At 45.9% G+C, this 24390-nt stretch overlaps 1 protein-coding gene across 6 annotated transcripts in view; it reads right to left on the reverse strand.

The window, feature by feature from the left end:
• Nucleotides 1–156: 156 nt before the first annotated feature.
• LOC135548636 (drebrin-like) overlaps nt 157–24390 on the reverse strand; it is a 117435-nt gene continuing 93201 nt past the window's right edge. For 2 of the 6 annotated variants that reach the window (XM_064978443.1, XM_064978440.1), the window contains exons 4-15: nt 18944–19018; nt 16604–16753; nt 13761–13838; nt 12892–13043; nt 12732–12789; nt 11797–11853; nt 11312–11426; nt 9944–10072; nt 7021–7134; nt 3386–3834; nt 2786–2876; nt 157–2529 (exon numbers count right to left, since the gene is read on the reverse strand). In XM_064978443.1, coding sequence (XP_064834515.1) covers nt 2477–2529; nt 2786–2876; nt 3386–3834; nt 7021–7134; nt 9944–10072; nt 11312–11426; nt 11797–11853; nt 12732–12789; nt 12892–13043; nt 13761–13838; nt 16604–16753; nt 18944–19018 — 1521 coding nt within the window. In that variant the 3' untranslated portion in view covers nt 157–2476. Of the gene's footprint in view, nt 2530–2785; nt 2877–3385; nt 3835–7020; nt 7135–9943; nt 10073–11311; nt 11427–11796; nt 11854–12731; nt 12790–12891; nt 13044–13760; nt 13839–16603; nt 16754–18928; nt 19019–24390 lie in introns of all 6 variants that reach the window. The other 4 variants (XM_064978445.1, XM_064978439.1, XM_064978442.1 and 1 more) reach the window with 3 other exon arrangements.

Here is a 24390-nt window from a genome sequence, read left to right on the forward strand (position 1 = left end):
TTTACCATGTCACCTCAGGGATTTGGTCCAGCAACCTTTTGGTTACTGTCCCAATGCTTTAACCATGAGGCTGCCTGCTGCCCCAATTGTACAACTGGATTGGGGAGAAGTGGGCAAAAAGAAAAAAAATTTCAAATCAAAACTCTGAAGTCATCGTTTGGAGGTTTTTAAGTCTTTTATTAACATACATCAGCACCTAGCATGTCACAAAAGATCTTGCGCTTATTTAAAAAAAAAACAGTGTGAGAAGCGGACGCAAAAGAGGGAAGAGAATCTTTTTATTTCTATCTTTTAAATAAAAAGAGATCAGTAAAGCCAAGGAACAGCTAAGCCTTGCTTTGGGGCGAGTATTAGGGGTAGTAGTAGAGTAGTAGTCTCCTAGTAGTGCAATAGGGAGATAATAATAATCACTAACCAGGAGGTTATCAGAGTGAAGAAGTATACATTGAAATTATGTGGAAACGGTGTCAGTTACTGCTAAAGATGCAGGTTGGTCGGCTCTTACCAAGCATGAGGTGATTCTCATATACAGAAAAGGCTGCGAGGGATATGGAATCCCACCACGACTCACATTTCAAATCTCTCTTCAAAGAAACTTCATTTAAAAATCTCACTCAATCCCACAACAAGCCTCAATTTAAAGTGTCATAATCATAAGGGCCACAATGACCCCCCCCCCCCCCAACAAAAGTGTTAGTCAATCATTAGTTGTACATTACTAAATATCAAACACTATTTACAGGACAAAAAAAACAACATTGTTTTTTTTCTTTCTTATTGCTTGCTGGTTCCCACTCAGAACTCTGTGGTAAGAACAGAGAGATAGAACAATAGAGAACTGTTCTATCTCTATGAATAAGAATGACAGGATTGATTTAGAATCAGATCAGAGATGTGGAATCTCAGAAATGAAACTACCCTTGAACAGTAACAATAATAAACAACCTGTAGATCATATATGAAGGAAGACTGAGACAGACAGTCTACAAGCCGTGTGTGTGTGTGTTTGTGTGCAGGGGGGGGCGTGTCAATAATCATCTGTTCTAAACATTGGAACATTAATAAAGGGGATAATGAGTCTTGATGATCAAAATCATTTCTAAGGCCTACGTGCAAAGCTCGTCTACTGTACTGTTTCTCATTTAGGGGTGAAATCAGGAAAAGAGATGACTGGGTGAAAGTCAAGCAGGGAATGAGACCTGTGCAGAAACAACAGTCCCAATGGTAGAATTACAATAGTGCCTCTGAGGCCATCAAGGGGGTGTGCATGTGAACTACATCATTTTCAAAGAAATTTAAACAGATGGAATGCAAAACAAATAGTGAATTTGTGTCTACTGAAAAGAAGGGTATCATGTCATACAGCAGAGACGAGTGTGGCAGCTCTCCAACAACCTCAGCACAAGACACACTGTTCCGTTCATAGTGCCACAACGTGTGACGAATGTCCTCGTTCCCATCTGAGTACTCTAGATATTAGTTATTGCCTAGTTTTCACTGGAGACGAAACAAAACGAGACTACAGCTATGGCCATGATTCAAAGATCCTGAATATTAATTTCTAGTACACTTTTAATAGGTGGTAAAAAATATACACATTTTCCTCTCGTCTGATTTTATGCTGGGATAGCACTAATACTTTCCCAGCAGAAAAACAGACGAGGGGAAAATGTGTGTATAAACAATAAGAAACTACGATAGATATTCCTTTTCAAAGTGACTTGCACATATATATATATATATATATATATTTGAGGGTTTTACTATGATATAGTACAATAGTACTGCTATCCCAGCCTGTACTATGATGTCCGCCATGCCTTTGTCTGGTTCCCCGCTCCTCCTCTACCTGTCTACAGTGGATTAATAGTAAGGTCCCATGGCCAAACTGACAAATTGACAAATTCAGGATTACACTTGGCACCATTTCCTCCCTGATCCCCCTCGCCCTTCCCCCAGGTACCGTGCCCACTTAGAGGGCCAGAGCAGGGCAACTCTTGGCACTAGGGAGGGTGGAAGGTGGGGCCCAGGTTTGGGGGAGAGAGGAGGAGGGGGCTGTGCTAGGAATAATTGTGATTGCTCACAAAAGGGTTTGCTCTAACTTTTAATAGGCTACCTGTCTGGTACAGGGGTCATATCTGCTGTAGAAGACACAGACGTGAGCTACTGAGCTGTGTATATAAGTACGCAATAAAGTAGTTCTCACTCTCTGCTATTTACTCTACATTGCAAATAAGGAGAAATATAAGAAATACATTAAAAAAAAACAAGAGCTCATCATCAACCAATTAGCATCTCTAACAATAACTCGACAACCTTTTCAGTGGCTAACATTTTTTTGTTTTATTCTAGAACATTATACAGATATTTTTTTTTTATGCAAGACTTGTTATTATTACTTTTAAAAAAACAGTTTCGTCATTGATGATGCGTTGTTTCTACTTCCCTCCACCGGACTGTTCTACTCCGCCTTCGTCTAGTCGCTGTCCTCCATTACAGGGTCCGTGTCCCAGCACGTGATGTCAATCTCTGTACACACACAGTGCATAGATAAACATCCACAAATCCACTGGGTCAATCTTTGCACACACACACACACACACACACACGTTTTCGTATTTTCATCAAGGGTGTCTTACAATATGTCAAAAGAGGGGGCAGAAACAACCACATACCATAACCATCATCATCACACATCAGACTGTCTTCAAAAAGAAGTGCGACAGCAGTTCTTTAAAAAAAAACGTGTTTCTGACTTCGCCAAACATGAAGCTCTCTCACTCACCTGGTGGCTTGTTATAAAACACTGGCGTCGGGTTCATTTTAGCAGAGCAGTCCTCCTCCTCCTGCGATTGGCTGAAGTAACCCTCGCTCGCCTGCACAGGCAGACAGATTAGTTAATAACAGTATCGTCTCAGCATATAGACATTTTCCTCCAGCTATGCCATCACAAGGGTACACGGTTCAGTATACTGCATGTACAGTACAGTTTGGGTTATCTTGGGGCAATTCGTATAATCCAGTGCTGTACTGTGTGTGTTAGTGTATCTCTGTGTGTGTCAATCTGTGTTCCATATCAGGAACACAGAACAGACTTCCATCCTCTCCGTTCTAGGTAACCAGCAGCACTCACTACTGCCGATGTAGAATGCATTTACTGCCATCTTGTGGCCAATAATATTATCACTTTAGAAAAAGGAGAGATTCAATACAGGCATACAAAGTAAACAACTCACAACAAGTCATAAACCCCACATATGAAATACAGGAAAATGTGTTCAATGTTAATTACATTCTGGTTATCAAAGTAGTTTCAAAGTAACTACATGGCATAAGGCTAACATAATGTAAAGTTATGCCAAGTCATGTAATATGTCGTAATGACCTGAGTCCCTTCTTTGAGCAGCGTTTCCCCATTGGTCATCAGCTGAGTGTCATCTGAAGCATGCTGCAGTGCATGCTGGTAGCTCAGGGTCATATCGTGGGTCCCAGCCACATCCACCAGGCTGGAGGGCTCGTCCTCTGCACCCCCGGGGCCCCCCGGGTAGAATGGTACGTCCCCCATCTCGTCGAAGCTCAGCAGGGGCTGGACTCGCCCTCCAGGAGGCAGGACCTGAGAGGGGGCGGAGCCTGTGGGAGGACTGCTGTCCCATAGGTCCACCAGGGGGTCTGCGGCAGTGGGTGCGGGAAGGGGCCTGAAACCTGAGAAGGGGTCGTAGTCGTCCGAGGTTGAGGACGGGGCTTGGGAGTCTGGGCGGGTCTGGGGGGCCACGCTCTGAACGGGCTTGGTGGGAGTGGACTCCTGGACTGGGCCTGGCTGCTGCTTCGGCTCACCTGGAGGGGAGGGAGAGAGGGAATGTTATCAAAAGTTATCAATAAGCCCTCATAGGAGACAAAGCGAAACAGTCCAACGATCATTCATTTTTAAAACAAACTATAGAAAGTTGGTTGCAATTTCAGTTTAATCCACCAGAAAAAAACAGAACAAATAAAACAACAAATATTATGGTTAAACTCAAATATACTAATTGATAAACTTAAAAAAAAAACAAAAAAAAAAAAACAGTACAATCTTTGTAAATTGTATCATAAAGAGGACTGGTGGAGCTGTCACATGCAGCTGACAAAAATATATGGAAACGTCTGCGCTACCCAAAATTACAACCAACTAATTAAAGAATTACCGCAAAAGTGGAAGGGGGAGAAAGTAAGGAACTTGTCTGTCTGCCCTGCATTAAAGACCGATTGTTTAAAGAATATTGTGATAAATAAAAAAGTATACCTGTTTATTTTAAGGGACAACAAATTTACAGCTGTGCTATACAGATTGCAAAATAGTTAGGAAGAGATCGAGTCAAAACTACAAATTTTTCCATTTAAATTATAATACAAAATTCATGCAACCAATAGAACGTTATATACAGTGCATTCAGAAAGTACCCAGACCCCTTGACTTTTTACACATTTTGTCATGTTACAGCCTTATTCTAAAATTGATTATATATATATATATATATAATTTTTTACAATGTATAAAGTTTAAAATATGTATATAAAATATATTTTTTTACAATGTATAAAGTTTAAAATATATATATATAAAAAAAATTTTTTTTACAATGTATAAAGTTTAATATATATATACACACACATACATGTCACAAGTATTCAGACCCTTTAAATCAGTACAGCGATTACAGCCTCGAGTCTTCTTGGGTATGACGCTACAAGCTCGGCACACCTGTATTTGGGGAGTTTCACCCGTTCTTCTCTGCAGATCCTCTCAAGCTCTGTCAGGTTGGATGGGGAGGGTTGCTGCACAGATATTTTCAGGTTTCTCCAGAGATGTTCGATCAGGTTCTAGTCTGGGCCCTGGCTGGGCCACTCAAGGACATTCAGAGACTTGTCCTGAAGCCACTCCTGTGTTGTCTTGGCTGTGCTTAGGGTCGTTGTCCTGTTAGAAGGTGAACCTTCGCCCTAGTCTGAGGTCCTGAGCGCTACTGAGCAGGTTTTCATCAAGGATCTCTCTGTACTTTGCTCTGTTCATCTTTGCCTCGATCCTGACTAGTCTACCAGTACTTGCTGCTGAGAAACATCCACACAGCATGATTCTGCCACCACCATGCTTCATCGTAGGAATGGTGCCAGGTTTCCTCCAGACGTGAAACTTGGCATTCAGGCCAAAGAGTTCAATCTTGGTTTCATCAGACCAGAGAATCTTGTTTCACATGGTCTGAGAGTCTTAAGTTAACTTTTGGCACCATACTCACCATACTGAGAAGGTGCTTCTGCCTGGCCACTCTACCGTAAAGGCCTGATTAATGGAGTGCTGCAGAGATATTTGTCCTTCTGGAAGGTTCTTCCATCTCCACAGAGGAACTCTGGAGCTCTGTCAGAGTGACCCTCGGGTTCTTGGTCACCTCCCCTCCCCGGGCGGCTAGCTCTAGGAAGAGTCTTGGTGGTTCCAAACTTCTTCCTTTTAAGAATTATGGAGGCCACTGTGTTTTTGGGGACATTCAATGCTACAGAAATGTTTTGGTAATCTTCCCCTGATCTGTGCCTCGACACAATCATGTCTCGGAGCTCTACAGACAATTCCTTTGACCTCATGGCTTGGTTCTTGCTCTGACATGCACGGTCAACTGTGGGACTTTATATAGACAGGTCTTTGCCTTTACAAATCATGTCCAATCAATTGAATTTACCACAGGTGGACTCCAAGTTGTAGAAACATCTCAAGGATGATCAATGGACACAGGATGCACCGGAGCTCAATTTCTAATCTCAAAAACCTGTTTTGCCTTTGTCAATATGGGGTATTGTGTGTAGATTTGCTGAGGGTTTGTATTTTATTTAAAATTTAAAATCAATTTTAGAATAAGGCTGTAACTTAACAAAATGTGGAAAAGGTCAAGGGGTCTGAATACTTTCCGAAGGCACTGGAGATGGGGGATACCGCCACCCCAGCTCTGCAGATCTTGCTGTGAAGAGACAGAATCATTAGATCATTTGTTTTGGTACTGTCCCATATGTAGCTTGTTGTTGGTCGCAGGTTCAGGAATGGCTGAAGAATTGAAACATTTACCTGGAGATAACTGCAAATAGCACTGCTGGGGGATTTGAAAAGTCACACTCACTCGATCGATAATACTCTTCGCAAAATAATTGCTTTCATTTACAATCTAATCTGTAGAAACTATGAGAATCGAAAGGTTCAGAATTTTTGTGAAACATCACGGCACAGTTTAAATATATATGGCAAATAGAAGTGGATAATGGTCAGAGACAGACGGGAGGGGGTTCAGAGACAGACGGGAGGGGGTTCAGAGACAGATGGGAGGGGGTTCAGAGACAGATGGGAGGGGGTTCAGAGACAGATGGGAGGGGGTTCAGAGATAGATGGGAGGGGTTGAATGGAGCTGAATGATGGGACTAAAACAAACAAAAGATAAATATTGTAAAATATACTGGGTCCGTAAAATGTACAGCACATTCATTTGGAAAGCCTCATTTTAAAATGGATTACATTATATTCCCCCCCCCCCCCCATCAATCTACACACAATACCCCATAGTCTACAGTATATGGATCAGAGCGCCACTGGGGCTTAGAGACATGAGCAGGGGAAGCCCAGCCATCTGTGAAGGCAAATGAGGCCTGGGCAAACACAGTCCCAGTGTGTGTGTGGATGTGTGTGTTTTTGTATGGGATAAATAATAGCCACGCTGTATCACAACCGGCTGTGATTGGGAGTCCCATAGGGCGGCGCACAATTGGCTCAGCATTGTCCGGATTAGGGTTTGGTCGGGGTAGGCCGTCATTGTAAATAAAAATGTGTTTTTAACTGACTTGTCTAGTTAAATAAAGGTTAAAAAAAAATTGCCAACGGGCCAGGGCTCTCAATAGTTTTAAATGTTAAAATTAACCATGTACAAAGTGGCATATAGCAACATAATCAAACAGAAAACAACTATTTAAGTCCTTGTTAGGCCCCAGTATAACAACTCTGTCCAGTCTTACCCCACTCGTTCCGGCTGTCGTCCTCTGCCTCCTGGATGGGTGTGGTGACTATTTTAGGGATAGGCGTTGGGGACGTCCCCATGCTGTGGTCTGAGCTCCCTTCATCATCACCATCTGGAGGAAGGTCAGACAACACACATTGAGAGGGAAGACCACCACAACTTCCCATAATCCCCACCCAACATCACCATTGTGCAATACCTTCACTCACAATCAAAATGACACCTAACATTCAACGCCAACACAATGAACACCAACACAATAAAAATACAGCACTCCCCCACAATCAAAAGCACGTTCAAAAATGTTACCAAACACTAAACCCAGTCAAAAGGCCACCACAAAAATCACATAATGAACACAATGAAATACCACCATTGGTCACAATAAGCACAATTAGGCAAGCCTGAACACTGCATTCGATTTCACACTGGAGATGACAATGGTGTAGTTATTCATTTCAATTAGCGACTTGAATGGTGCAACAGCAGCTGTATATCTGCTCAAGCACAAATGCAGCTGGGGATGAGATCATGTGACGCATGGGTGACATCCCTGGCGGCGGTGAAGCGTCAGTCCTTCCCAGCAGGCATTTGGGCATTTAGCTGTCAGTAAGCAGCAACAACAGTTATATTCCCATGCATGAGCTGCAGCAACAGTCACTCCATAAAGGGAGTCTTCTCTCCTCTCCAATACACTGCCTTCAAATCAGTACTGTAGGTAGAAGTTGCCCCTAACCACTGATACAGGTCAGACATCCGATGGTTATGATTAGCACGGAGTTAAATGTAAGCTGATCCTAGATCTGGGCTTAGGGGCATCCTTCGACACCTCGCACAAAAAGACAGTCAGATCTTCATGGTGATGTTGTCTTGATCTAAACAATGAATTCACCTGAAAGCAGAAATAGTGTGTGAGGGATGTCCATCAAAATGACACATTAAGTGATGTGGCTAAATCTGTTTTTGAGTCAGCTAGTGATTCTCTGCTGTCTGTAATGCACATTGCAAAGAATGACCTGGGAGGACATTTGACCTGAGGAGGGCGAATCTCGATGACAAAGAATTCATATCCCTTCAACAAATAAACTCCAGCACATTATACAGGCTGATACACCAAACACAATTCCCTTCAATTCAATTTAGACCAGGAACTGCGGACACAATAACGGAATGTGCTCGTCATTACTAAGAGCCAAAGCACCAACAAACAAACCATTGACAATGACCAACATCACTGTAACTGGGAGTAACAGGACATAAAGATGACTGACTGGTGATGATATACAGTCACTACAGCATCTTGCTTGGGTGGGGTTCCCACTTCACTACTAATCTAGGGGTCTTGAAATACTAAGAAGAGAGGAAAGGATATTGTCCCGTCCTCGTCAAAGCTGAACCATTTAAAAACACAGTTTCGGTTTAAGGGGGGGAAATATTTCACATGCAGAGGTGAAAAGTACAGGCTGAATTTCATGGTGGTATAGGAATCCCTTTGCAGGGAAACCTTTGACATATCTCGGGTGTTGGGTCGAGTAGGAACCAGTTGGAATTGGTTGGCCACCCTCACCAGAGCTGCCTTCACAGACAGACCATACAACATTAAGACACAGTACAGTTCCAGTACAACACTCCACATACGCCAGAGGTAACATCCATAGCGGTCACACAAGGCCCACAACACAAGCCCGGAGACCACAGGCAACACAAATGAACGAGCAGCTCGACGACGACATACACTCACAGGTCATAGTTCAGGAGGTACGCGAGGTATGTGTGTACGGGCAGAGCATCACAGTCCAGGAGTAGCATGAGAGCAGAAAAAGGGTAGGGAGAAGGGGGTAAAGGTGGACACGAAGTGAGATCGCCAAAACAAGTAATGAAGCATGGAACCTACTGTTTGCAGGTTTGGATAATTCTCCTCCCCTCCTCCAGGTGAAAGCCTGCCCAATAGGGTTTACTATGACTAGCCATACTAACCATACTACCATCCCATCAACCCCAGGATAAAAGTTCAGACCTCAGTGGACAACCTATAAACATTGTGACCAAGAGGAATAATGGAGTAAACATCATTGGCGTGAAGAGGGTGGAAGAGTTGAAGCCGTTGACAAGATAGTGTAGTTAGTACTAACACACTAAGATTAATTTGTGATAGGATATATAAGAGGCAATAGTAGGCCGAACTAAGGGCCATGATCAACACAGCTCTTTGATAGATACAGCCATCATCAAGGGGGCTCCCGAGTGGCGCAGCGGTCTAAGGCACTGATTTTCAGTGCTAGAGGCTTCACTACGTGTTGTTGTATGTGTCGAACTGCTTTGCTTTATCTTGGCCAGGTCGCAGTTGTAAATGAGAACTTGTTCTCAACTAGCCTACCTGGTTAAATAAAGGTGAAATAAATAAATACAATTAAAACCGTTTATTTTTTTATTTATTTTTTTTAAATCAGCAAGACAACTAAAAGCACACTGCACCAGAGTGGGAGTGCAGAGAAAGAGGCCAAACCAGGAGCGTGCTGACTGACTGAGACACTGCCTGTAATGGGATCTGTCATCACACTGGGAGGACTTTTAGCACAGAGCACCGTGGGTTTTAGCACACTGCACAGCCACCCATCTCCTACAGACAGTCCCAACATGGTCCACTTTACCATGGGTATCTATATCACCTGCTCACCAAGGACTCGAAATAGAATAGAGCATGTCAGGCCCAGGTTAGCTAACAGTAGTGCTGAGCTAGCGGGGGTGAGAAAGGATGGGGTAGGAGAGAGGCTGAGTTTGCCACAGAAGCTTTAGGGTGGGGTTCGTGGTGAAGGATTGGGGGTGAGTGTTCTCTACTGTGGTCCTGTGAGGGTGGGTGGGGGGGCTAGGGGGGGGGGGTCTCCATGTCCTCCCTGCTCCTCCTCCTGTCCAGTACCTACCAGGTGCAGTGGGCTGCAGCCTCGCATGTGGCGGGGTGCAGAGGGGGGGCGGACTGGGCTCGCTGGGACTGTGCTGCTGCTTCAAGAATGGGCTGTCCAAACGGCCTGGTAACGGGCTGTCCAAACGGCCTGACAAAAGACAGGGCCCAGGGCGACACACACACACGGAGCGACACACACACACGGAGCGACACACACACACGGAGCGACACACACACACGGAGCGACACACACACACGGAGCGACACACACACACGGAGCGACACACACACACACACACGGAGTGACACACACACACACACAGAGCGACACACACACGGAGCGACACACATACAGACGCAGGGAGGACAAGAAAAGACAAGATAGAGAGAGAGAGAGAGACAGGGAGAGTAGGAGGAAGACAGGAAGGAGAAAGTCAAGATAAAACGAGGTAAGGCCCAAGAGGATCCCCGTGAGAAGTGAAGGATTGTGGGGGAATGGGCATGGTCCCATATAAACCCATTAGTGAGGAGAGAAGAGGAGACACCCAAGAGAGGTTCCGGAGGAAGAACAGAGGGAGACACCAGAGGAATAAAACGTACGGATGGATGAATGGAGAGACAGACAAGACAAATAGACGCACAACCATGAATCAAACCAAAGAAGTGAGGTCAAAGAGAGAAAGGAAGAGAGAGTGGTTAGTGTGATAATGACACACTGTGGACAAAGTAGTGATGTAGTAGAAATGAGAAGCACTGTTCTTTGAAGTTATCCTCGTCTCCCTGTTCTTCTGCACCAAGCTCATTAATGATGGAGAAAGGAACTGAACATGGATTCAGTTCAGTATCTTCAGGTGGACTTGAACTGCACACAGCTGTAGTCCGTTATGAAAATATGCCGTTGCTTGTAGACAGAAACAGATTGTTTCAGGAGATTCTTTGGTTGCTTGGGTTTGCAGGTGGACAGGAGTCTTATTCAGTAGAGACCCTCACCGAGTCAGGCACTTCTTCCAGTTTCCATTCAGCTCCACCTGGCTCCACTTGTTATCAATATCTATGTAGTCTGCAAGGGAACACTGCTAGAGAATCCGTCTCTCTGCTTCATCTGTCTTCAACTGGATTACTCCTCATCTTCATCTGAATTCTACACCAACTGTTCTCCTGGCTTCCAGATCTCTGTGGGATATCCAGCTGTCTGGTCCAAAGGGCTCTGTCCACTACCAGTCATAACAGACACACTGGGGGGTGGGGGTGGGGGGGGGGTGGGCACAGTACAGTCCAGGGACTGAGGCAGGTGACGAGGTGAATGACAAGACGATGGTGGTTTTGGTGACCCAAAGACATCCACCCACCCTCCCTCCCTCCCTCCCTCTCTCTCCTCTGGTCTTACCGGCCCTGTGGATAGAGACGGGAGAGACGTCCACACCAGTGGTCACAGCCTTCTCTTTCTGCTTAAAGAACTCCCTGGGGTTGTCCGCCCGCTGGGCAATCAGTGCTTTTGCCTCCTGTCAACAAACAGACATACAGTACAACATTACACAACTAGAACACACAGGCACCCCTGTGAGACACACTCACATCACAGCATTTCTCTTACACAGAGTCAGACACACATATCCTAGTGTAGCCTGAGTCGTCCCACTAACACAGATCCAAAACCCTGGAGTACTACTGTCACAACGACACACATATACAGGCCATGAGTCTAAGATACAATGTGCTTTACTCACTGTCTCAACTTAACACTGGAGAGCAGTGGGACACAATCTTATATCATGGCAAAGTAAAGCAGGCTGTGGTACAACAAAATCAATCGTCTCAGTGACTGTGTGTTTTGTAGTAGCAGTGTTTATATGCTATGGTTTTTCAACCCACCTCCACTTCCGTCTCCTTGTTCTCTTTCCCCAGATCCTCATAGCTAGGTTCTGCTGTCTGCAGACAGCGAGAGAGCACGAGAAAGACAGAGATACCAAGAGAAAGAGTATAAAGTTTATATCTTCTACATCTGTCCAGCAGGGGGTAGCAGAGTCTACATTTTTAAATCACAGTGATGTCATCCACCACGAGCAGGATGGCAGTATGATTGTCTGGAAACAACAATAAAGAAGCATAAAAGATGTCTACCATTTCATACAACCACATTAGTACATAATTATGTTCTCACTGCATCACAGAAACACAGACATATAAAGCAGGCATTCTGAAAACAGAAGTATTGTTTTTGCAGGAAGTGAGTCTTAAAATAACAGTGGCTATAGTGGAATGGTAAGAGGAAGGAGATAAGTGAAAACATTGTGGGACCCAATATTTGGAGAATAAATCTTGTTTCATGTTGTGTCGGGGTTAAAATATTCATGTTGATGCTACTATTGAATTAAAGTTGGATTTTTTTTAAACAGGAAATGTCATTCTTGATTCTTCTTAATTTTTCTCCCCAGACAATATCAATGATTCATGACTAGTCTCAAAATTAGATGAGAAATTAACTCTAAAAGCAGACTGCCTCTATCAGTGATGTGGAGTAACTAAGGCAAGACCCTCTTTGGCACAGAACAAAGAATATGCACACAGTACATACTCTGTTACCACACACACACACTTTCTTAAAGAGTACAAATACTGGCCATGGCTCTTACTACAGTATGAATTCAGGAAGTAAATGTAAATACATTTAATTTCAATGACCTCTAAAAAACTGTTGATTAAAAGATGTCAAAAGTTTTTTTTTTATTGATTCTTAACATTTTTAAATCACTTCCTGAATTGACAGCCTTCAATTCAAATTGACTCCAGCCCTGACACACACTTACTATGAGGGGCTGGTTCCGTGTCCTCTCTTTGGCCTCCTCTTCTTCTTGCATCTTCTTTCTGCTCCACACACACACACACACACACACAAAGTTACCACATGGATCAATCACAAGAGTTTACAGTGATACTTCACATTACCCATAAGTCACGGTGGCCCACCTGTGTTCCTCAATTTGCCTCTCCCTTTCGCGGTACCTCTTCTCTCTATCCTCTTGCTCCTTCCTTTCCAGCTCCATTCTCTCCTCCTCAAAGCGCTGCCTCTCCTCTGCAACCTTCTTCCGCTCCTCCTCCTTTCTCAACTCTTCTTCACGCTGGTACACACAAAGAACCAAGAAATAGATTGTATTATTTGTTTAATAATTCATTAACTCTGCTGGAGTTTGGTGTAGCGGTTTCAGCTTCCGACTTCCGGACCACAATATGCCCCCGTGGCGATGGGGGTTCGAGCCCCTCAGTACCCCTCTCTACATCGGTCTCCCTATCGGTACTGACATCTGTCCTGTCAAACAATCAAATTTTTTTGAAAAAAATATTTCAATAATCCCTTTGAATTAGTAACTACATCATAAAACATCAAAGACTGAAATGCAAAACAGAACACTTGGCTTTGGTCCTATTGAGAGGAAGCTAAATCAACAGGCAATTTGTAAACGGAAATCTACTCAGATAAAGTTGCATTTCAGAGTTGAGTCTAACTTGCAGAGGGCAAAGCCGCCCCCTCATTAGGTTATATGAATTTGAATCCTTAAGGACAGACAGCAATGGATGTCATATCGCATCTCATTGGCCAGTGGCAATGCTTCAGGAAGGGGGACATGGTTTGACTTTGTTTTGATCCTACTCCTACACACACACTCAAATTGAAACCGCTATTCATGCGAACACTACTAGCCTGAGGAAAAGGTAGAGGGGAAAAAAGACGAACGAATAACACTGCTGCTCCAGAGTCCTTGTTCCAGTCAAACTCCCCTCCCTCTTCTATCCCGCGTTTCCTTCCTCATGACAGTTGGAATCATGTTCTGTCCTACCTTGGCCTGTTCCCAGAATTCCTCTCTATTGATCTTCTTCATCTCGATCTCTGCGTTGGTCTTGGTGTACACGGTGCCCTGAGCATTCGTCCAATAGAGAAAGAGCAGAGGGGAAACAGGAAGTGGTCGGTTACAACCATTCGTCAAAAAGCCATGGCACAGTTCTGTGCCCTCCAAATCCTATTCCACCCCACCACCCTGTAACCAACAGGGTCAGACTAGACATATAGTGTCATATTTCTGTTCCACACACACCGTATCACTTATTGTACGCCACTACCTGGATATGAATTATATTCGTTGTACAACTTTAACTTCTATGTATATCACGTATAAAATGGGGGGAGTATCAGACCGTTTACATTAAGAGCAAAGAAAGCACTACGTGATTTATGATTCAGATAGAGAATAGTACAGCCTGTACTTGAACCCCGAAGGTGAGGGCCTTCAGAAAGGATTTGTACCCCTCACACTTGGTTGTGTTACAGCCTGAAATCAACATTGATTACATTGACACACAATACCCCATAATGACAGTGAAAACATGTTTAGAATTGTTTGCAAATTTATTGAACTTTGAAATACAGATAAACTCAGGAAAAAAAAAGAAACGTCCCCTTTTCAGGATCCTGTCTTTCAAAGATCATTAGTCAAAATCTAAATATCTTCATTGTAAAGGGTTTGAACACTGAACCATAAACAATTAACAATTAATGAACACGCGCCTGTGGAACGGTTGTTAAGACACTAACAGCTTACAGACGGTAGGAAATTAAGGTCACAGTTATGACAACTTAGGACACTAAAGAGGCCCTTCTACAGACTCTGAAAAACACCAAAAGAATGATGCCCAGGGTCCCTGCTCATCTGCGTGAATGTGCTTTAGTCATGCTGCAACGAGAAATGAGGACTGCAGATGTGGACAGGGCAATAAATGGCAATGTCCGTACTGTGAGACGCCTAAGACAGCGTTACAGGGAGACAGGATGGACAGATTGTCCTCGCAGTGGCAGACCACATGTAACAACACCTGCACAGGATCGGTACATCGGAACAATACACCTGCGGGACAGGTACAGGATGGCAACAACAACTGCCTGAGTTACACCAGGAACACTCAATCCCTCCATCAGTGCTGACTGTCCACAATAGGCTGAGAGAGGCTTGACTGAGGGCTTGTAGGCCTGTTGTAAGGCAGGTCCTCACCAGACATCACCGGCAACAACGTTGCCTATGGGCACAAACCCACCGTCGCTGAACCAGACCGGACTGGCTCTTCACTGACGATGTTATTATTATTCAATGCTTTTTTGTTGTTGTACCCATCTACCAATAGGTGCCCTTCTTTGTGATGCAATGGAAAACCTCCCTGGTCTTTGTGGTTGAATCTGTGTTTGACTGATGGACCTTACAGATAACTCTATGTGTGGGTCACAGAGATGAGGTCGTCATTCAAAAATCATGTTAAACACCATTATTGCACACAGTGTCCATGCAACTTATTATGTGACCTTTTTAAGCACATTTTGACTCCTGCTTTTTATGTCGAAAAACATAATTCCACTTTGACATTACGGGGTGTTGTGTGTTGGCCAGGGACAAAATATAAAATGTTATCCATTTTAAATTCAGGCTGTAAAACATGGAGAAAGTCAATACTTTCTGAAGGCACTGTGGGTGTTATCCAGGTAGGCTGTTTAAAGTCCCCGTGTGACACGAAGCATGTCGAATACTAGAACCGCCTTTCCCAATGTAAAAGACACATTATCTAGTGCATTTAGTTAGTGTCATCTCAACCTTCCAAGTTCTAGTTATTTGCTTCAACATGTGGGCATGTTTTGCCAACATTATCAGAATGTAATGCATCTTTAGCGTAGCGGCTAGCCTAACGTACTACTGCAGCGGTGTCCAGATAAACAGAGAGGGAATGAGGAAGGAGCCTGCTAGCTGTCCAGCTGAGTGACTCATTCCTTATTAACCCCCTAACACACAGTAAAAGGCCTATTGTCTCAGGTCCTAAACATTAACAAAGCCTCGCTCTCAGAGGCCCGTTCCAACGCTTTCTTTGCCTCTTCATCATCTCTTTCTCTTGCTTTTCTCTCTCCCTCTGTCGTCTCCCTCTCTGAATCTCTCTCTCCCGCTCCCCTCCTCTAAAACAGTAACATGGCTGTAGCCTTGTGTCACAAATCACACTAATAGAGAGCTCGAGGGCCTCCCGAGTGGGACCGCGGGCTAAAGGCACTGCATCAGCGTTACTACAGATCCAGGTTCGATCCCAGGCTGTGTCGCAGCCGGCCCCGACTGGAAGACCCATGTGGTCGGCGCACAATTGGCCCAGGTTCGTCCGGGTTAGGGGAGGGTTTGGCCGGCCGAGATGTCCTTGTCCCATCGCGCTCTAGCAACTCCTTTGATGGGCGCGGCACCTGCACGCTGACCTGGTCACCAGTTGGACGGTGTTTCCTCCAACACATTGGTGCGAATGGCTTCCGGGTTAAGTGAGCAGTGTGTCAAGAAGCAGTGTGGCTTGGCAGGGTCAGTTTAGGAGGACGCACGGCTCTCAACCTTCGCCTCTCCCAAGTCTGTACAGGTGTTGCAGCGATGGGACAAGACTAACTACCAATTGGATATCACAAAATTGGGGAGAAAAGGGGAACTTATTTTAACCTCTGTTGTAACACTCACTCCCCTCTCCTGCTAGACTGTCACTCTTTCCCTTAAACCCATCTCTACTCCTTCAATAACTCTCCCTCTGCATCTATCCCTCCACCAACTCTCTCTCCATCCTTCTAATCCACCATCACCCCACCTCCTATCCACCCACCCATCCCTCCCCTCTCTTGTACCACTCCAAGCTCTCCGTTCTCCTCCTCTCTGGTTCTCAGACGGCTGAGGACGGGGCTGGCCACCGAAGCCGTCCCATTGGTCAGTCTCTGTCCAATGGCGGATGGTTCGATGTCGTCCATGGTGCTGGCATTGACGATGATGTTGACTCCCTGCGGGCAAAAAGCAAAAAACGTCTCTTCAATGGAAGTATAGCCTTCCCCTTTAAATTGATTGTGTGAGATCTTATCCCACGGGTAACAAGAGAAAGATCCAAGGGGTTCTATTAGTGTCAGACTACAGGGCACAGGCCTCCTCTGGCAACCTTTGATTGGGGGAAACACACACACACACCAGCTTTAGAGCCACGTGGATGGAAGGATAACATTGGTTATGTCATGGAGAGAGGGAGAGAGGCTAGAGATGGCCTTAGTGGATGCAAGAGAGAGAGAGGGAACGAGAGGTCAAGAGGGAACGAGAGGTCAAGAGGGAACGAGGGAAAGAGGGAAAGAGGGGTGAGGGAGAAATGCATATGTGCCCCATGCCAGACTGTTGATTGAAGCTAAAAGACATCTAACAGTGTTTAATATCACGCACATGTACACTGAGTGTGCAAAAGATTAGGAACACCTTCCTAACATTGAGTTGCACCCCTTATGCCCTGAGAACAGCCTCAACTTGTCAGGTCATGGAGTACAAGGTGTGGAAAGTGTTCCACAAGGATGCTGGCCCATGTTGACTGCAAATGCTTTCCACAGTTGTGTCAAGTCGGCTGGATGTCATCTGGATGTCATTTGGGTGGACCATTCTTGATACACACAGGAAACTGTTGAGTGTGAAAAACCCAGCAGCGTTGCAGTTCTTCACAAACTCAAACCAGTGCGCCGGGCACCTCCTACCATACCCCTTTCAAAGGCACTTCAATATTTGGCAAGCCCGTTTACCCTCTGAATGGCACACATACACAATGTCTCAATTGTCAATTGTCTACACTCCTTCATCAACACTGATTGAAGTGGATTTAACAGGTGACATCAATAAGGGATCATAGCTTTCACCTGGTCAATCTGTGTCATGGAAAGAGCAGGTGTTCCTAAGGTTTTGTACTCTGTCTCAGTCGTGTTCCCACAAACCAGAGTAATATAGAAGACACACATCAAAATGGCTGTTGTGTGTGGGAGTGAGAATGATGCTGTGGGGATCCTGTTGTGTGTGCATAAGGATGATATCTGAGACAGGATAAACCATACACACGTCTGCCTGTGTGTGTGTGTATGTAAATGTGCGAGCCTGTCTGCATGTGTGTCCTGCCTGCCTGTGTGTGTGTGTGTACCTGACAAGTGTTTGTGTCTCCCAGCTAACTAAAGCCTTTTCAACCAACTAATCCCACATGAAATCAAAGGCCAGGGCCATCAGTGTGAGCAAGCAGTTGGCCACAGAAAAGAGCTGTTCAGGCGAAGGTGACAGACACTTCACATCAATTGACTGAGGCTGGCTAGCCAGGATTCCTCCAGCTCCAAGGCCTTCACAGTCAGGAGAAAGACTGCTCTTTATCTCCATCTCTCTTTCACATATTTATATATTTAAAAAAAAATCTTTATTTAACTAGGCAAGTCAGTTAATAAGAACAAATTCTTATTTACAATGACGGCCTACCGGGGGAACAGTGGGTTAACTGCCTTGTTCAGGGGCAGAATGACAGGTTTTTACCTTGTCAGCACGGGATTCGATCCAGCAACCTTTTCGGTTACTGGCCCAACGCTCTAACCACTAGGCTACCTGCCGCCCCAATTATTCAAGAGACACACCGCGGATAAAAAGGCAGAAAGAATTGTCATCTATCGGTCTCCTACCGCCGAGCACGTTGTTCACAATAACATTAGAGAGGGCTGTGTTAGTCATCCATACACATAACCTCCACTGATCCTGTGGGCGGACCAGTGGAATCACTCCTATAACCAGAATCACTGAGCTGATTCTCAACAGGAAGCTAAAATGGCCCTAGGCCTCTGCTCTGGCCGGGCTGGTAGATGACAGTACAGAGTCTCTCCCCATATTTTAGATCCAAGTCATTAAAAGAGCATCACTGAAGGACGCTGGAGGAGAATCTAGGCCCATATTCATAATGACGAGGAAAGCTTTTTTACATCATAATTAATACGATTATGGTCAGGGGGACCTGATCCCAGATCAGCACTCCTACTCTGAGACCGTAACAAAAACCGGCGCAGAGAAGCAGATGGCATTCAGACATCAAATAGCTTTTAATTTAGTCATCCAGGAAAGTTTTAATAAACAGCTTCAACAATGTGTCTTAGAGAGAGTCTTCGAGTAGCAGTTGGGTTTACCTCAGTGAGACTGACCTGGAAAAACTCTGCAATGTTAGCCACATGGCTGGCACACTGACACTTCCTGGCATCAGGCACATCCTCACCAACCTGGGAGAGGAGAGAGAGGGAGAGGAGAGAGAGGGAGAGGAGAGAGAGGGAGAGGACAGAGAGGGAGAGGACAGAGAGGGAGAGGACAGAGAGGGAGAGGACAGAGAGGGAGAGGAGAGAGAGGGAGAGGACAGAGAGGGAGAGGACAGAGAGGGAGAGGACAGAGAGGGAGAGGAGAGAGAGGGAGAGGACAGAGAGGGAGAGGACAGAGAGGGAGAGGACAGAGAGGGAGAGGACAGAGAGGGAGAGGACAGAGAGGGAGAGGACAGAGAGGGAGAGGACAGAGAGGGAGTGGACAGAGAGGGAGTGGACAGAGAGGGAGTGGACAGAGAGGGAGTGGACAGAGAGGGAGAGGACAGAGAGGGAGAGGACAGAGAGGGAGAGGACAGAGAGGGAGAGGACAGAGAGGGAGAGGACAGAGAGGGAGAGGACAGAGAGGGAGTGGACAGAGAGGGAGAGGACAGAGAGGGAGAGGACAGAGAGGGAGAGGACAGAGAGGGAGAGGACAGAGAGGGAGAGGACAGAGAGGGAGAGGACAGAGAGGGAGTGGACAGAGAGGGAGTGGACAGAGAGGGAGTGGACAGAGAGGGAGTGGACAGAGAGGGAGAGGACAGAGAGGGAGAGGACAGAGAGGGAGAGGACAGAGAGGGAGAGGACAGAGAGGGAGAGGACAGAGAGGGAGAGGAAGTGGAGAGAGGGAGAGGACAGAGAGGGAGAGGACAGAGAGGGAGAGGACAGAGAGGGAGAGGACAGAGAGGGAGTGGACAGAGAGGGAGAGGACAGAGAGGGAGAGGACAGAGAGGGAGTGGACAGAGAGGGAGTGGACAGAGAGTGAGAGGACAGAGAGGGAGTGGACAGAGAGGGAGAGGACAGAGAGGGAGAGGACAGAGAGGGAGAGGACAGAGAGGGAGAGGACAGAGAGGGAGAGGACAGAGAGGGAGTGGACAGAGAGGGAGTGGACAGAGAGGGAGTGGAGAGAGAGGGAGAGGAGAGAGAGGGAGAGGAGAGAGAGGGAGAGGAGAGAGAGGGAGAGGAGAGAGAGGGAGAGGACAGAGAGGGAGAGGACAGAGAGGGAGTGGACAGAGAGGGAGTGGACAGAGAGGGAGAGGACAGAGAGGGAGAGGACAGAGAGGGAGTGGACAGAGAGGGAGTGGACAGAGAGGGAGAGGAGAGAGAGGGAGAGGAGAGAGAGGGAGAGGAGAGAGAGGGAGAGGAGAGAGAGGGAGAGGAAGTGGAGAGAGGGAGTGGACAGAGAGGGAGTGGACAGAGAGGGAGAGGACAGAGAGGGAGAGGAGGGAGAGGAAGTGGAGAGAGGGAGTGGAGAGAGGGAGAGGACAGAGAGGGAGAGGACAGAGAGGGAGTGGACAGAGAGGGAGTGGACAGAGAGGGAGTGGACAGAGAGGGAGAGGACAGAGAGGGAGTGGAACAGAGAGGGAGTGGAACAGAGAGGGAGAGGACAGAGAGGGAGAGGACAGAGAGGGAGTGGACAGAGAGGGAGTGGACAGAGAGGGAGAGGACAGAGAGGGAGTGGACAGAGAGGGAGAGGACAGAGAGGGAGAGGACAGAGAGGGAGAGGACAGAGAGGGAGAGGACAGAGAGGGAGAGGACAGAGAGGGAGAGGACAGAGAGGGAGAGGACAGAGAGGGAGAGGACAGAGAGGGAGAGGACAGAGAGGGAGTGGACAGAGAGGGAGTGGACAGAGAGGGAGAGGAAGTGGAGAGAGGGAGAGGACAGAGAGGGAGAGGACAGAGAGGGAGAGGACAGAGAGGGAGTGGAGAGAGAGGGAGAGGAGAGAGAGGGAGAGGACAGAGAGGGAGAGGAAGTGGAGAGAGGGAGTGGACAGAGAGGGAGAGGACAGAGAGGGAGAGGACAGAGAGGGAGAGGACAGAGAGGGAGAGGACAGAGAGGGAGTGGACAGAGAGGGAGAGGACAGAGAGGGAGAGGACAGAGAGGGAGAGGACAGAGAGGGAGTGGACAGAGAGGGAGTGGACAGAGAGGGAGTGGACAGAGAGGGAGTGGACAGAGAGGGAGTGGACAGAGAGGGAGTGGACAGAGAGGGAGTGGACAGAGAGTGAGAGGACAGAGAGGGAGAGGACAGAGAGGGAGAGGACAGAGAGGGAGAGGACAGAGAGGGAGAGGACAGAGAGGGAGTGGACAGAGAGGGAGTGGACAGAGAGGGAGAGGAGAGAGAGGGAGAGGAGAGAGAGGGAGAGGACAGAGAGGGAGAGGACAGAGAGGGAGTGGACAGAGAGGGAGTGGACAGAGAGGGAGTGGACAGAGAGGGAGAGGACAGAGAGGGAGAGGACAGAGAGGGAGCGGACAGAGAGGGAGTGGACAGAGAGGGAGAGGAGAGAGAGGGAGAGGACAGAGAGGGAGAGGACAGAGAGGGAGAGGACAGAGAGGGAGTGGACAGAGAGGGAGAGGACAGAGAGGGAGAGGACAGAGAGGGAGAGGACAGAGAGGGAGAGGAAGTGGAGAGAGGGAGTGGAGAGAGGGAGGGGGAGAGGAGAGAGAGGACAGGTAAATGGGGGATGGGGTGAAAGAGGGAAGACAGGCAGGTTAGTGTCTGTTACCCATTTCAAGGATACAATCTTCAACATCAAAGTATCCACATTGAAAGGATTCGATGGTCCCTATCAAGTGTATAATGTGTTGTGTGTTTAAGGACTCAAGATAGAAGTGTATTCAACTTTAAATGAGTGTCTTTATGTTCAGTTTTTCAGTAGTAAATGTATGAAGCGTTATTCTTCAAAAGGAAAATTCCTGGTAGGATGACATCATCATGGCCTTTTGAAAACAACGGTAAATATGCACAATGGCCACTGATTACATAAGAAGAACAGTGGAACAGCAATCATCCATAAAAACACATGGCTACTGATTTGGTACAGCTGCTAGAGAATTATCAAATACAATAATTGGTCAAATAACACCAATTTCAGGGCTATTCACCTAGTTAATGAAACATCTCCGGAGAACTGATCTAAATACTTTACTGTTAAATCACATCTTAGAGCTTATAAGGACAACAAGAAACGGCAAGGGTTGAAATAATGAACAAGATACCCTCACTGCAGGGCCATTCGAACTTCTCTCCTGCTTTCTCCCTCCCTTCATCCCAATGTTCTATTGTGACAAATACATTATAACATTTGCTGTATACTTATCCCATGCAGTTTAGTCCAATCTTCATGTATAAGCGCTTCATACTGTATTTGGTATGAGTTAGCTACAATGACACAATGTAAAGGGTTTTGATTTGAGGAAAGCACTAGCTACTGTAAATGTAAATCCTGATTGTCATTCTGCTGTGTGCTACAGTATATGGGTCAGTGCAGAGCAGAGTGGTGAGAGGTGCTGTGATGGAGACCAGTAGCCAGAGGGGATGTCTGGGCCTGCCACAAGGATAGGGACATAGAGCCCATTAGGCTGTCTCAGACTGCCTGAGCTCATATTCCCTTAAGCTTCACTCTGGTAGGAGGGAGGCCTTGGGCCATCAGAGAGAACACATACAGTGTATACCCATAAACAGAGATGCGCATATAGTATCAGTCAAAAGTTTGGACACACCTACTCATTCAAGAGTTTCTTTATTTTTACTATTTTCTACATTGTAGAATAATAGGGAAGACATCCAAAAATGAAATAACACATGTGGAATCATGTAGTACACAAAAAAGTGTTAGACAAATCAAAATATATTTTATATTTGAGATTCTTCAAAGTAGCCACCCTTTGCCTTGATGACAACTTTGCACACTTGGCATTCTCTCAACCAGCTTCACCTGGAATGCTTTTCCAACAGTCTTGAAGGAGTTCCCACATATGCTTAGCACTTATTGGCTGTTTTTCGTTCACTCTGCAGCCCAACTCATCCCAAACCATCTCAATTGGGTTGAGGTCAGGTGATGCCAGGTCATCTGATGAAGCACTCCATCACTCTCCTTCTTAGTCAAATGACCCAACACACACATAGTACCACTAAATTCAAACCAGATGGGATGCCAAACTGGTTAAGTACGTCTTGAAAAAGACAGAGGTTGGAGGTTGGTTCACAAAGAAACAGAGGTTGGAGGTTGGTTCACAAAGAAATAGAGGTTGGAGGTTGGTTCACAAAGAAACAGAGGTTGGTTCACAAAGAAACATTGGTTGGAGGTTGGTTCACAAAGAAACAGAGGTTGGAGGTTGGTTCACAAAGAAACAGAAGTTGGAGGTTGGTTCACAAAGAAACAGAGGTTGGAGGTTGGTTCACAAAGAAACAGAGGTTGGAGGTTGGTTCACAAAGAAATAGAGGTTGGTTCACAAAGAAACATTGGTTGGAGGTTGGTTCACAAAGAAACAGAGGTTGGACTTTGGTTCACAAAGAAGAGGTTGGGGGTTGGTTCACAAAGAAATAGAGGTTGGAGGTTGGTTCACAAAGAAACAGAGGTTGGAGGTTGGTTCACAAAGAAACATTGGTTGGAGGTTGGTTCACAAAGAAACAGAGGTTGGAGGTTGGTTCACAAAGAAACAGAAGTTGGAGGTTGGTTCACAAAGAAACAGAAGTTGGAGGTTGGTTCACAAAGAAACAGAGGTTGGAGGTTGGTTCACAAAGAAACAGAGGTTGGAGGTTGGTTCACAAAGAAATAGAGGTTGGTTCACAAAGAAACATTGGTTGGAGGTTGGTTCACAAAGAAACAGAGGTTGGACTTTGGTTCACAAAGAAGAGGTTGGAGGTTGGTTCACAAAGAAATAGAGGTTGGAGGTTGGTTCACAAAGAAACAGAGGTTGGAGGTTGGTTCACAAAGAAACAGAAGTTGGAGGTTGGTTCACAAAGAAACAGAGGTTGGAGGTTGGTTCACAAAGAAACATTGGTTGGAGGTTGGTTCACAAAGAAACAGAGGTTGGAGGTTGGTTCACAAAGAAACAGAAGTTGGAGGTTGGTTCACAAAGAAACAGAAGTTGGAGGTTGGTTCACAAAGAAACAGAGGTTGGAGGTTGGTTCACAAAGAAACAGAGGTTGGAGGTTGGTTCACAAAGAAATAGAGGTTGGAGGTTGGTTCACAAAGAAACAGAAGTTGGAGGTTGGTTCACAAAGAAACAGAGGTTGGTTCACAAAGAAACAGAGGTTGGAGGTTGGTTCACAAAGAAATAGAGGTTGGTTCACAAAGAAACATTGGTTGGAGGTTGGTTCACAAAGAAACAGAGGTTGGACTTTGGTTCACAAAGAAGAGGTTGGAGGTTGGTTCACAAAGAAACAGAAGTTGGAGGTTGGTTCACAAAGAAACAGAGGTTGGTTCACAAAGAAACAGAGGTTGGTTCACAAAGAAATAGAGGTTGGTTCACAAAGAAACATTGGTTGGAGGTTGGTTCACAAAGAAACAGAGGTTGGA

This window comes from Oncorhynchus masou, chromosome 11 (assembly GCF_036934945.1).
Source record: "Oncorhynchus masou masou isolate Uvic2021 chromosome 11, UVic_Omas_1.1, whole genome shotgun sequence".
Taxonomy (NCBI): domain Eukaryota; kingdom Metazoa; phylum Chordata; class Actinopteri; order Salmoniformes; family Salmonidae; genus Oncorhynchus; species Oncorhynchus masou.